The sequence below is a fragment of the Peromyscus californicus genome, unplaced genomic scaffold (assembly GCF_007827085.1).
Source record: "Peromyscus californicus insignis strain IS unplaced genomic scaffold, ASM782708v3 Scaffold_12__1_contigs__length_115047231, whole genome shotgun sequence".
Lineage (NCBI taxonomy): Eukaryota > Metazoa > Chordata > Mammalia > Rodentia > Cricetidae > Peromyscus > Peromyscus californicus.
In genome coordinates this window covers 37542228-37556716 of record NW_026294413.1, presented here as the reverse complement: position 1 = coordinate 37556716, position 14489 = coordinate 37542228, and the positions used below count along the sequence as shown (strand labels likewise).

Genomic DNA, 14489 nt, shown 5'->3' with positions numbered 1-14489 from the left:
GGACTTTAATTTTCCTCAGAGAGGTGGTAACCAAAGGCAAACACAAACAGACCTTTGCTGCTGATGAGCAGGTCCTCTGGGGGAAAGAGGGAAAACAGGAAGGTTTGCGTATTTTCTCTAGCCTTTCACTGTCTGAGTTATCTTTCCATTCATTCGCTCAGTGATCTCATCTGGCCCCCAAACTATCTAAATGCCACCTGTACACAACCAGCACCAAACTAGTACCTCTAGTCCTGAACCCCATTTTACATCCCAAAGGAAGAGATTACCTGTTCATCTGGATTATGACTATTTTCAAGAAAATGTTCCCTGTGCAAGGCTTCTCTCCATCTCTTCAGCTGTTGACCTTCATCCTACAGTCTGTATACTCTTCTGTCCATGGAATTAGCCTGGATTCCTCTTATTTCCCCAATTAGAAAAGTAGAAATCCTAGCCTCCTTACACTCAAAATGATCTAAAACCTGACCACTTCTCAACAGTGTTACGGCCTTTAAAGGCAGTCTGCTCACTACTCATTCACACCTTAACAATAATATCATTAAAATTGCCACATTAACCTACCAGGGACTTCAATTACACACCTCACCACAATCCTCTCCCCCCACATAGCTGCCAGAGAAACTGGGAAAGCACCAATGTGATTTTGTTGGCAACTCTCCACCAACATTCTAAGAATAAACCCACACACCTTACCCTGAGGCTGAAAGGCCCTGTTGGCCTCTCTAGTGTCACCTAATACCACTCACTCTCCCTCACTCCCCACCATTGGCTTCTGGGAACGGAAGTTCTCTGATGAAGCCTGCCTGTGTTGCTGACCCAGCAGACGGACTGATAAGATCCTCGTGATTGTGGAGAGAATGTTGAGGTTTGCTAGCCAAATTATCTTAGGCACCTGTGGCCCCTAAACAGTCATCTACTACTAACCTCTTCATCTGACTTAACATTGTTGCAATTGCCGGCTAAGACTTTTGAAATGTATTGTTAAACTCAGCAAATAACTAGCTTCCTCCAAACCTAAACTTCAGATATTATTAACATCTGAAACTGTACATTTCTGACACTGTTCCAACCTGCCTTCCTGATGTCCCCGCAATATTTAGTAATTGCATTGGTTTATGGCTTTCATTTTTTCTGTAACTTCTTCTACAGAGGAACCAGAATTTGCATTCCTGATCACTAATATTACATGGAATAACCTATATTACTCACATTTGCAACAAGAATTGTATTTTGCGTGAACACACTACATCATCAAACATGTTTACCCCTTAAAATCATGATGGCTGTTCATGGCTGTCTCCATCTAGAACATGCTTCCTCAAAATCATCCAGGTTACTGAATGCCAAGCTTCTGCCCAATCATTACACCTTTATCAAAGCTCCATAACCACTCAAGTGAAACACACTCATTTTTTGCCACCACTTCCTGTGAAGCATTTATTACTGTCCAATATTATGTCATTACACTCTTATTTATGTAATTGGGCCCAACAAAAACAAAGGAAAAGTATCAATTAAGAGATGTGTTTACTGAAAAATGTTACGAATGCTGAGAACTGTGTCCATCAGATAAATGAATAAGGAACTAACCACTGATGAATTCATATAAACAACTGCATGTATTCATATAAACAATATCAGATAGTAAGTATTATGGCTACTAACTGGACCTCAAGGTCTAATGCTACCAATGAAATCAAAGCACTTTGATCAACCAAAGCTGAGACTATACTAATGGAAAAGCATCTGTCTGGAGCCATTTCTTCAGAATTACCTAATGAGAGCTCCAGTGTAGATCAGTGAACTCTGAAATACATCAGGTCTATCAGCCAAGAACTAAGCTCAATTATAAAAACAACCTATACATTTCTCTGGATAGATTTAGTTAAACCAAAAACCATGCATTATTGTCACGCTACAAATTAAACCTATAAAGAAAAGATATTCGGCCTTTGATGAGTTGTCAACATGGAACTCCAAAGTGTCATGTATTAGAACAATTCACAAATGTGAGTAATTCAGAAGAAATCATTGAGATCTTCTGAAAAAGAAAGAAGGGAGAGGTGTTGAATTATCCTTCAATTGACAACAGAGTTTAACTATTCAAACCAAAAGAATTTCACTTTAATTAAAAGTTCAAATATCATTGTAAACGGTTTTGGCTTAGGCAGTTAAATGTGATAGAAGGCAGAAATCAAATCAAAAGAAAAATTATGATTATTAAACAGCTGATGGATTTTAGTTCAAAGAAAAATCAATGGTAACTCAGAGTAAGGTAAGTTAATAAGCCTTAAACCAGGAGGAAACTGTTACCCTGCTGAGCTTAGAGGGTCTTGGATCCTAAGAATAGCTTGTCAAGAAGGGTACAAACTAAAGTACTAAATAAGAAAAATGAATAACAATGGCCAAGTGCTTACAATCTTAGGTGGAGCATAATTCTAAGATTTATGCAGCTAAGAATTCCGTTAGGAAATAACAGCTCACCATTCCAAACAAATGTTCTCCACGCACAGCGAAAGATCTGTGGACGAGATTGACAAGATAAGTCAGCTTGGGCACCTGACAGGTGCTGGAAAGTAGCAGCACTAGGTGGAAGGAGCTAGCAAGAAGCAGAAGATTCTAGCTTCCACCCACTTCAGAGAGTCACATTTTATGCACTTGGCAGACAAAACAGAAGATGAATTACTGAAGACAAAAGGAAGCAGAAATTATGAAAAGCCAAGTGTATTCGTAAAGAAATTGTCTCAGGGGCTAGAGCGATGGTTCAGCAGTTTAAGGGGACTGGCTACTCTTCAAGAGGATTCAAGTTTGATTCCCAGCATCTACATGTTGGCTCACAACTCTCTGTAACACCAGTTCCAGGGATCTGACACCTTCTTCTGGCTTCCTTGAGCAGTGGGCATGCATATGCTACACAGAAACACATGCAGGCAAAACACTCACACACAAAAAAATAAAAAATAAGGAAATTAGATTATGCCGATGCCTTTCAATAAGTTTTAAATTTTAACTATGTGATGTGTGCTTTATTTGGAACAGGACATTTTGAAGCATTTATATAAGAAAACTTTAAGAGTCACAGGAAAAGCCTGGAGGTATTCAGCCTGAGACAGGGGTGCTTCCATACAGGTAACCTCTTAGGATCCCCATTTTTCTCTGTCAGTCTTCTCTAAAGGTATTTCAATGAATCATGATTTTCTCAACACATCATAATTTCACAATTATGAAATCAATTCTGCTGAATACCAAAAGAAGTGTTCTATCATGCATATTCATGCACTTAAGCAAAATGGCCTTCTGAATTAGTGAAAGGTCAAGAAAATGTCCACTGAGTCCAGTAGGTAACAGGAAGCAATAGAATATGTATCATCATCATCATGACTTATTTTTAACAAAATTGAAGTGATTATTTTAACAATACCTTTAAAAAAAGTCAGTGTCAAGAACACTTGTTTGGGGCACGCAAGATAACTCAGAAGGGAAGGAACTTGTAGCTCAAATCTAGTGGCCTGAGCTGAATCTTGGGAGTCCACGTAAAGTGGAAGGAGAGAAGCAACTCTAAAAGTCATCCTTTGACCTGTGTGTCTCAGAATATTCATACCCCACACGCAGTGGTAGTTAAGTTTAAAAACAGTTCTCTCTCTTTTGCTGTTTGTGCTATATTTCTGCCCTCCTTTCTGTTTAGCCCACACCCGTTTTCTTCATGGATTCATGTAATCAATCTCATATGTTCACTATGAGCTAGAAGATGAATCAAAGAAGTTGGTAACACAATGGTCTAACAAAGCGTTCAGACTCTCACATGTAAACTGACACTTAGAATACAGTGCAATAAGACACATTCAGAAATATGCACAGGGTACTATGGCAACAGAGAGGAAAGATGATGGATTTTATGTAAAAGAATAGAAATGTTAACAGACATTTTCCAGAGAGAATGTCTCAAAGGGTAAAGAAAGGAAATAAAGCACACTAACAGTGCAGAGTGTGTTGCCTTCAGAATGTGGCAGATTGTTTGGTGACGATGTCACAGAGCCAGAAAAGGATGGCCGAAGAAATGTGGGTTTCTTCTTCGGGTGGGAAAACCCTAGACCCCACAGCAGGAGTGAAGCTCAACTTAATAACACTCTCTGGATTTTAGATCTCCATCCAAGGAAAAATAAATTTGTGCTTTTGGAAGCTACTTAAGTATTGGTAACAACTTAGAAAGTCAATGGGAAGCTAACTGTGTCTAATTTCATATGGAAATGGAGATAGGAACAAATGAATATGAACAAACTACTACTCAAGGCCAGATAGCCCGTGAGAAGTAGCTAAGACTTATCTGGACCACAGTGCTACAGTAATATGCTGTCTTTCAATGAACACACAAAGATGTGTGTGTGTTCACTTTTTACTGGAATACTAGATGATGTCAATGCGAATGATTAAAAGAATGTCATAATATAGGTTATGAAAGTCTAAATAAGAGCTTAAAAACAGTGTAGCATGAAAATAATCTTCATTTTGTAGTAAAAGGAATTTCTGAACAAAGCACTTTTTAAAGTGTTCGTCTGAACATTCATGCATTAGTAATACAAAGCAATAGGAACCCAACTGTTAGGATGACAATTAGTGTAAAATGAGGTGTATGCATGTGTGTGTGGTGTGTGTGTGTGTGTGTGGGGGGGGGGGATTCAGTGGACATTTACATTGTCTTCAATGCTCTTACATTATTTATTTTCCAACAAAAATATTATGGTTTATTTTAAAATAACAACTTAATGCACTGAGCTGTACAGGAACTTTATACAACATTTTACAGCAGAAATAATAATAAAAAGAGGCCTCTACCTCACAGGGTTTAAAAGCCCTGCCCTACAGTGACACCAAATGGTAGCAGATCAAAATACAATATACAAATAGGACATCTGTGTGATTCAATCTCCTATAAATGTTTGATTCCTTTGAAGAGCAGGCAGATTAGCAGAATTAAATAATATGGAGACAAATACTCAAAAACCCAGAGTTTTTCATCAAAGAAAGTCTAGTACACCAAGCTTCAAATGCAAATTTTTAGGTCTCTTTCCAAACTTCAGCTAATCTTCTGATCCTGGTGAATATTTACATAAATCATTTTCACACAGTTAAAACCATGCCACTGTGAACACAGTGATTTTACCTAATGGCTTATTGATCAAAGAAACCCTGCAAATATATGAAACACTCATACAACTAAGTCAAGTTACACTCCATGAAATCGACCTTTAATAAGAGGCTCTAGTTCAGGCTGATGGAAGAAGGAAGAAATCTAAAGCAATGGGCACCTGATCCCATTAGCAAAGTTTCTAGGGAATATATTTTCATTTCTTACACTGTAACTAGGAAAGAAGCTGATAAGAAAGGACACTACTGCATCCCCAGAAGTAAACAGTTTCTTAATGAGACATGTTTAAGATTGTACATAGAAAAGAACTTTTGAAATTAAATAAATTAATCAATATTCAATGTCCTATTCTAGAACTGAAACATAGAGAACAGAATGGGAATTTGTCTTATTCATTAAAGACCAATTAAAACAGTCTCAAGCCACAATGCAGAGCTTTATGAAATATTATTGGCCAGAACCTTTATTTCTTAGCATTCAATGATACCTTGTTCAGGCTACTAGAAGTGATACTGTTCACATACTAAAATCTATTACGTATGAGCATATGTCACTACATATAACACCATGAATGGCCAAGTGCAGAACATCTTGGAAGCTGTCTTGTTCATGCCCATTCACAGCAGAGAATGGAGAATTAGTTCAAAAAGGGGCCCAGTATGTGTATTACTATAAACATCAGCTGAAGAGCTAAATCCTTAGTACTGTAATGTATCCATGTCTACTATATGTTCAGTTAAAATTCATAGTTGCAAAGACAGGTGGTATTGGCACTAAAAATTTTTTCTCCCATTTTCAAGAGAGAATTAAATGTAGAGATGAAAATCTGTATTATCAGAAAGATGGACAATACTTACAAATCAAATAGGGTTAAATCTTCAGGGATAAAAAATGTGATGGGAATCAGCAAAATAGTTAATGTATGAACAGATAATACAGTTGATCTCAACCAAAAAATTGAGAGGAGATTGCATACAGTATTTCTAATGGTCAATTTGTGTACCAGACTCTAGAATGTTCTAACATGATATAAGAAAATCCATATATATATAATATATATATATATATATATTATATATATATATGGTCCATATTAATTTGTTAATGACATTGTACCTAACAGTTTGACTATGCTAATTTTGCACATGCATTTCAATCAAAGATTAAATGATATCAATGAAAAATAACTTCCATGAAGAGCTGAATCTTGTTTTTGCATAATTCTTGTAGAACGTTGAAGTTCATTGTGTAATGCTAACACCTTCAGTGAACTTGTTCATCATCTGATGTTTAGATATATACTTAAGAATGCTATTTATCAAAAGTTTATAATTGGTATGAATCAGAATAGTGAATTTACATACCTATATATCTTACAAGTAAGCAACATAACAAGACTGAACAGGTTAGCAGGGAGTCCTGTGAGGCAGTAGGAAACAGCACAATTGGAGGGCACAGGGGTCTACACAGCACACTGCAAGCGAACTAGGACTAGTAGAGAGACCCTAGCAAAGGAGGAGAAGGCAGCAAGCAGAAGAGGGAGAGGGCAGAGGGGAGCACTGTAGGAATCCTAAATTGCAGTGTCTGTCTGCAGAGCCCAAGAGAAGAAACATGACAAGGACAGTTACATATGGCACAAACCAGATGAAAAAGCAAGAACTGACTCTGTTCAAGGCAGGCAGAAGACGAGCTAAGATAAGTGCGCTCCTTGAGTAATTCCTTAGTTCTTACCTGCGATGATCACTCAAGAAAACAAACAGTACTTTAGGGAACATTAAAAGGTAAATACGTTTCCAAGGTCAGATAAAAAGTCAGAACTCGGCGGCGGTGGTGGCGCACACCTTTAATCCCAGCACTCGGGAGGCAGAGGCAGGTGGATCTCTGTGAGTTCGAGGCCAGCCTGGTCTCCAAAGCAACTTCCAGGAAAGGCGCAAAGCTACACAGAGAAACTCTGTATCAAAACACAAAAAAAAAACAGAAGTCAGAACTCTGAACTTTAGATAACTTCAAGAATCTTTTTAAAATTTTTGTGCAAAAATTAAAATCAGTGTTATAGGAATCTTATAAACAAAATTATAATCAATTTCCTAAAGTCATGAAACTATCGTTCATATAAAGTTGATAAGCTGCATGCTCATTGCTCCTTAGTAAGCCATCAAAGACTGAGCTTTAAATTCAGACAGAAGAGAAAATACCCATCACTCTCTGATGTCTCATATGCTTTGTCAAACGTAACTTTCCTAATATACAGTAGTTTGGGGCTTTAGGATGGCTTTCCTTTTATTGGGTGGAAAAGGACAAGTACAACAAGGGAGACAGGGTGAAGTGGGACCTTGGGGGAGGAACCAGATTGGAAAGAGTTAAAGATAAAAGATAAAAACAATTCATTTTTCATCAAAATCTGTACCTAACTAAACTACCTAGAAGCGGAATAGTGTAGTCAAGAAGAGTGAAAACGAGCACTCGGTGGCAGCACTGTCCCCAGCATCCATGGGAAATGCTTCCAGCAGCACATACTTCCCAAGGCATCAGCCATTTGCAAAGATGTATGACCAAGCTTGGAATATGCAGCACTTTCATACACTTGCTATCAACTTGATAGGTTCTACAACGACCTGTGATTCAACTCTTTGAACTTGCCTAAAAAGGCCTTTTCTAGACTCCTTTAACAGATATGGTAAGACATATAACAAAGACAAGCAGGATCATTCTATGAGACAAGGTCCTGGGCTGAATTAAAGGAAGAAACAAACATGCCTCTCCTACTACCCTCTCCTCCTTTCATCCCCTTACCCCAGCTTCCTGACTGAGGATAGAATAGAATATAATACGAGCTGATTCGTGCTTTCTACTGCCATGATTTCCCCACCATGGTGGATTGCATCCTCAACGTATGATCCAAAAGGAAAACTTCCTATTGTCTAGTGTCTAGTCACACCAATAAGAAAAAATGTGAAAGTGGAAAATCCAATGTAAAGTATACAGCATCTATTCTAAATGGTTATTTTCAATGCATAGAAGTTCATTGAGATGTGTAGACTTTGGCTCTGGGTTACTTTTGATGTGTGTGTGTGTGTGTGTGTGTGTGTGTGTGTGTGTGTGTGTGTGTGTGTTTATTTGTAAAATTTTTATAATGAAGTTTATTAAAAATTAAAAATAATTAAAGTGTATAAGTTACAAAATAAAAAAAAAATCACAAGACAGTAATAATGAAGAAAATCTGCCTCATTCCCTAAGTTTAAAGGAAAGAGCCTACAAAACATTAAATATGGAGTGCAGATAGGCATTAAAACAATTAGCCAACTTCAATTGTCAACAAAGTATCAAATATAACCCCATTAAGTCCCAGAGGCTATTAATATAACCTAAGATATAAGCAAAAACCAACATTGCTTTTTAAAAATCCCGACTTTAAGACGCCATTAGGAAGCATTTTTTGCATTCCAAAAGAATCTGGTATGATGCAGCAACTGTGAAAATCCATCTTTTTTCATTCCATAGGCCATTAGCGCAGTAGGAATTGGACATGGCGAGCCTCACACACAAATGTTAAACTGACTCGATTCAAAAGAGTGATTCGTTCTCTTAAAGATTCTAGAGTTCAAATTTTTTTCCCAGTTTTCTTTGGTTGAAAATTGTATCAAATCATTCCATTATAATGCTATTGGATACATAAATTGCAATGAAAGTTGTAAAAGGTATGGCCGTGAGGAAAACTGTTTAAGGAAACACTAAGTATCAGTGAAAAAGAATGTCATTTAGTATGACAATTACAGCCACCAGACGAAGGATCCCTTAGTGCGAGAAGTGAGCAGAGAGAGAGTTTGCTATTAAAGCTAATTCTGAACTTTGAGCTCCAATGCAGCTACTGTGCAGATCACCAAGTGTTTTTACCTCTAGGTCCCAGCTCACGAAAACCGAAAAAGAGAACAAGATCATTATTGAGACAACTTGATGAGATTGTTTACAAATGAATTCATTTTGTCTCTCATTGCCAAGAATAAGACAATATTTCTAATTTCAGAGTCAAAACCCATGAGATGAACTCAAGTGGATGATTAAAATGAGAAATGGACTCTTGCAGCTTGTTAGAATGCATAGATTCACAATAAATCACAAATATATCATATTCATCAGAAGTGTGCTTGTTTTACATTTTGATATGATATACACCATTTACAAACACACTTTTCAAAAGGCCTTTAGAGTTCATCTAATTCCCAACTTTACTTTAAATGCAGTATTTTAAATCAAGACAATTTGTCACAAATATACTTGCAGGTTAAAAACAAAACAAAACTAAACAAAACCAAGATGACCATTAAATGTTCATAAGAACCGTGTTGTCAAAAACTTTCTATTTTCTCTCTCTTGTTTGGCACAGTAAAAACTCCCACCAAAGAGACTTAGGAAAAAGACACACAGTACTTACCATAACAGCAAACTGCTCAGGTACGCACAAGTTGTTATAGTCATTTCTGAACTGGGACAATGAATTCAACTGCTCTTCATCAGGAAGATGCTTTAGTAAGTTCTAAAAATTAAAACGAAGGAAAAGTACCTTCACTACATGCAGCTCTCCAAGTTTGGGAAAATTAATCAGTAAACTGTGGGAAGGAAACCAGTCAAGAAATTAATCTTATTTATTTCTAGATAACCTCCCTTGTCCTAAGCCTTAAGCAACAGGCCTCTCAGCTTGGAAACAGTCAATTTTACTTTCCTCTAACCCAGAGTTATTATATATTCAAATCAAGAACTACTGAATATTTATTTGATTAGCTTATAATTGAGAAAGGAGAACTCAACCTATACCAAAGGAACAGCTTTCTCACCTGGATAAATATGATCCATTACATTTCAGCTTTAGGGAATTGAATGTCAGAAATCTCAGGCAAAGCCAAACATATTTCAGCACTTTACTCAAGGGGATCAAAGAAATCATAAGTTGCTACCGAAGGCAAGGGAAAGAATAGGAAAGGAATGAAGGGAATTTTAATGCAGTGCTTACAAGAATGAACTTAGAAGGACCATGTTTTAATAAGAAAAACTGAAGATGCCTTTAAAAGTAAGTTTGCTGATGGGGAGGAAATACTTAGAGGCAGTGGAGACTTAGGATGCAGAACCTTGTAGATGGAGTGCACATGCATATATCGACCATGTATCTGCCTGCATCAACCATGGTCTAGATCCATGGGTTCTTTCAGCTCTTCGGGTCTTTTAGCCTTGTATAGCATTTCCAACTCACACACTTAACACAACCATTTAAAGAAAGAGCTGTCCTCTCCTGACAGAATTCAAACACATAAGCAACCCCATGAATAAAATGTACACAAAGCCTTTGTTTCCAAAGACAGTGGTATAATTAGTATACTAACATGAAAATTAAGGGGGAAGGTGGTCACAGTTCCAAATTATGTCTGTAGACTCAAGAAAAATAACAACTGACTCTATAGCATGCAGTGTATGTCTCTTGACTGAAGCAAAACTCGCCCAAAGTATTACTGATTTAAAATAGCATTAGAGGGTGTCATACATCAAAAGTAGTTACATCAAAGAGCATGCCATTGGCTCATCTCTGAAGAAAACCTTGGTTGACTGGTGGCTAAAAACAAACAACAATAAAAAAAAAGTGGCAATATAAGAACACCCTCAGAAAAAGGTAGTCATTTTTAATCCTAGTAAGGTGAATGCAAGCATTAAAAGTACATGATTTTTTCCACATGAATACAAATTTCTCTTATTGGAAATGCCTGAATAAAAACCTGGTTATTTATCTTTGTTCTTCAGTTCAAATTACAGCTACACTGTCAAATTCCTTATTAAATGGAGCCACTCAGATTCTTAGCATTTTCTAGGATGCTCGTCATATCTCAGGAAATATTTTATTTATTATATGTATGATTATATTTTATTCTTTCATCAGAATATTACATATTTCCACCTTAATATGTGGGTGTTCGATTGAGAAAAACTCATGATTGGCAAGAGTGCAGGCTCAACCTTCTTCTGCTTATAGTTCCTCACTAAATCCCAGGAACATTGGAGAGACACAGCAGTTTCTCATCAGCAGTCACAGCATATTTCTAGAAAGATCGCCACTATGTTATTTAATTATCCTCTCCTTCTCTATGCCCATGTCTTGAGTCTCCATTTAAGTACCTTTGGCCTCAAATACATAAAAGATTATGTTCTCCCAATCCAATTTCTAGTTCTGATCAATCTCAACAAAGCTACACCTATCTTGCATTATAATTACACATGTAAATGTCATTACTGCTGATAAAATATAAACACCAGGGTGAAGTCTCTGACAGATGCTCATACAAAGCCTTATGCGCAGTGTGTACAACAGTGTTAGCAATGCTAATGTGTGTTGATTTTGAATACATGAAGAATGGTGTGCAAAAGTGGCATAAAAATAGACACACATCTGACACACTGCACATGAAGAGCATGTCAAAATGAAAGGACAGTGAACATGCTAAGAAAAACAGTGATTATTAAAAAGTAATGTCTTGCTTCTACATTCAAGCTAAAATGAGTGAATTTTTTAAGTTAAATGCATGACGTCAAATAATATGAAATTCCTATTTTATAATGAATATATAAAAGCCTTATTTATATCAAGTTTTTTTTTCAAATCATGCACTGACTTTACATTTATTAAGTATGTTATAAAGAACACTATCACCTAGATCCAAGATGTGCTTGTCTCCTCACCCAACATCTATGAATATCTGTTTACGTGGCAAAGGAATCAAAAATACAGTTGGGATTCCAGTTACCATCACACGGCCTTAGCTTGGAGTGAACAGCCCGGAGTATCTCAGTGTCTAGTGTGATATGAGGGGGAGGGGAGGGAGGCAGTACAACAGCAACAGGAAAGTGTGATCATGACAAAGAGCAGAGGGCCCAGCCGTGGCTACTGAAAAGAGGACAAGCAGATTCTTCCCTCTACCCTACAGAGAGCAATCCAGACCTGCCGAAACCGGACTAGAGCTCAGTGAGCACAATGGTGACTTCTAGTTTACAGCAATGCAAGAGGATGAATCTCTTATTGTAATCTGGTGAATGGAAACAGTCAAAAGAAACTAGTACATTAAGAAATTGTACAAAGTTGAACCTGTCTGGACATTAATTACAAAATGCAAGCGACCTTTTTCCTTTCTCTAGACCACAAAATGCACATAATTATCAAAAGCATCCATGTAATCAAGTTAAAAGCTACTCTGTAAATATTTAACAAACTCATTACAAGAAATACAAATATGCATTATGTAGAAAAATTTTCTTTAAGGAACTAAGCATCTGCTCTCAGCAAGAAACCACATACACAATCAACAACAAAGAAGAAAATCCAGTTTTTTTTTTTTTTGTTGTTGTTGTTGTTGTTTTGTTTTAAAAAAAAAAAAGGCCACAGGGGGAAAATACTGCTTAAAAAAAGTGGTTGAATTGGGTAGTTCGAGTCCAGGCAATTTGGTGCACAAATAAACTCAAATAAGAACCCATTCCAGCACATGACAAATAGGAGACAGGAGAGGTAAAAGCAGGAACTCCAAAGGTATCAGTTACTGATGAGTAAAAACATCTAATAAAATTTAACCACTGTTCACAACTATAAACAATTCTTGGTGCACCACCTTTCCATTCATTCCCCTATGGAGTCCTGCAAGGCCTAAGGCTCTGCATTCCACTTCCTCAGCCCCCAGAGTACAGAGATCACAAGCAAGGGGAATCACGATTGTCTTATGGTTTCCTTACTTTCCTTACTTTGCCAATAATAGTAATTATATATTATTATGAATAATTACATTATATATCATAAATGGAATTATATATTTTACATTTAAGTATGTATTATAATTATTATTTTAGGACTTGCAAGGGTATTCTTGTCAGAATATAAAATGGCAAATGGAAGAATCTCTCATCACATAACATGTTCTGATTGTCCAACTTCACATTCAGTCTTAACCGAATGTTTACATATTAGACCCCTTATGTGCAGTTTAATAGTTTTGGTTCAACATTGTCACTCACTATAAAACGCTATGGTCAAGATTAGTTTTTCAGAATCTTCTAGCCTTTGGAATGAATGTGAGGATATTACAAGCAAAGCTTAGGTACTGTGGAAGCACAAAATGCCAGGAAGAAGTGGATGGAAAGCTAACATGAAACAAGGCTCCTTTACTCATTTTTACCAAATAATGGTTCAACTCCATAAGCCAAAAGAAAACACATTCAACAAGGCTGTAAAAACAAATTTAAATTAACATGCCATTAGTTGAAACTGTAACAAAAACAAAAGCATGTATGTAAAATTCAACAATTTGTCTTCAGAAAGTCATTGAAAATAATTGAAATGTAATCATTTTCATAGCATTATATTTCGCTGCAGTTAAGAGAAGAGGCAGAATTTTATCTCCTGGCAATGCAGAAGTTATGCTCAAACTAATTATGCAGCAATGATTTTCCAGTTGAATGATTTGGGTAAAGAATTTTGCTTCACTTACAGATTACTATTTAATGAGAAGCTTACAATGAAATATTGGAATTTAAGCAACGTCTGTTTACCTGAATCATAGACTCTGACAACTGGGTTTCATCCACTTCCAATATCATCATCTTGATTTCCTCATAAGGCACCCGGAAGGAGCTCAGGAAGATTGCTGAGAGGGAGGAAAGGGTCATAATGTAGAAAGTAATAGAGAGACCCCAGATGTAGTTCTATCTACATAAAACCAGAGTACACACACATTTACTAGAACTACTGGGGAGCAGAGCTCATTAGTGCATTACATGTGCTCCTCCAGGTTCGAGCTGGTGCATAAGAATCCATCTTGGTTTACTGTGCAGCTGTCACAGCTGACTTTGAAATCCTTAATTATTTATCAACCATCAGAATAGTACCAACTTTCAAGTGATTTCAAACAACTTAAATATGTTTGATATGCTATAAAAACCATCATGTTGTAATGAAAATGATAAAATCGCAGTATATGCATTTAATATTTGACTATGCACATGTTATTGCCTTATATAATATTTTCCAGCACTAACTAGTTCAAAGACAACCATTAACAAGACAGTTAAGCAATGCATTCCCATTTTTCAAGTACTAGCAACACAGTACATTTCAAACAAACTGTAGAAAATATGCTAGAGAAATATAATTGCATTTAACTAAGTCTTAAATTTTAGAAACTATTTTAGAAAATAAAGTTTCACAATGAATTAACTGTATGGATAAGGGATGATAATCTATTGCCGAGAATTCCCAATGTTACTTAGGTTTTTCTTTATATTTATTAATATACATATACATAGTTGCATAATCTAATAA

The 14489-nt window shown here is 36.4% G+C and overlaps 1 protein-coding gene across 3 annotated transcripts in view; it reads right to left on the bottom strand.

Moving 5' to 3' along the window:
• Positions 1 to 14489, bottom strand: part of Diaph3 (diaphanous related formin 3) — a 502378-nt gene that overhangs the window by 235643 nt on the left and 252246 nt on the right. For all 3 annotated transcript variants that reach the window (XM_052732620.1, XM_052732621.1, XM_052732622.1), the window contains 2 exons: positions 13721 to 13815; positions 9579 to 9680 (listed from right to left, as the gene is read on the bottom strand). In XM_052732620.1, coding sequence (XP_052588580.1) covers positions 9579 to 9680; positions 13721 to 13815 — 197 coding nt within the window. The remainder of the gene's footprint in view (positions 1 to 9578; positions 9681 to 13720; positions 13816 to 14489) is intronic.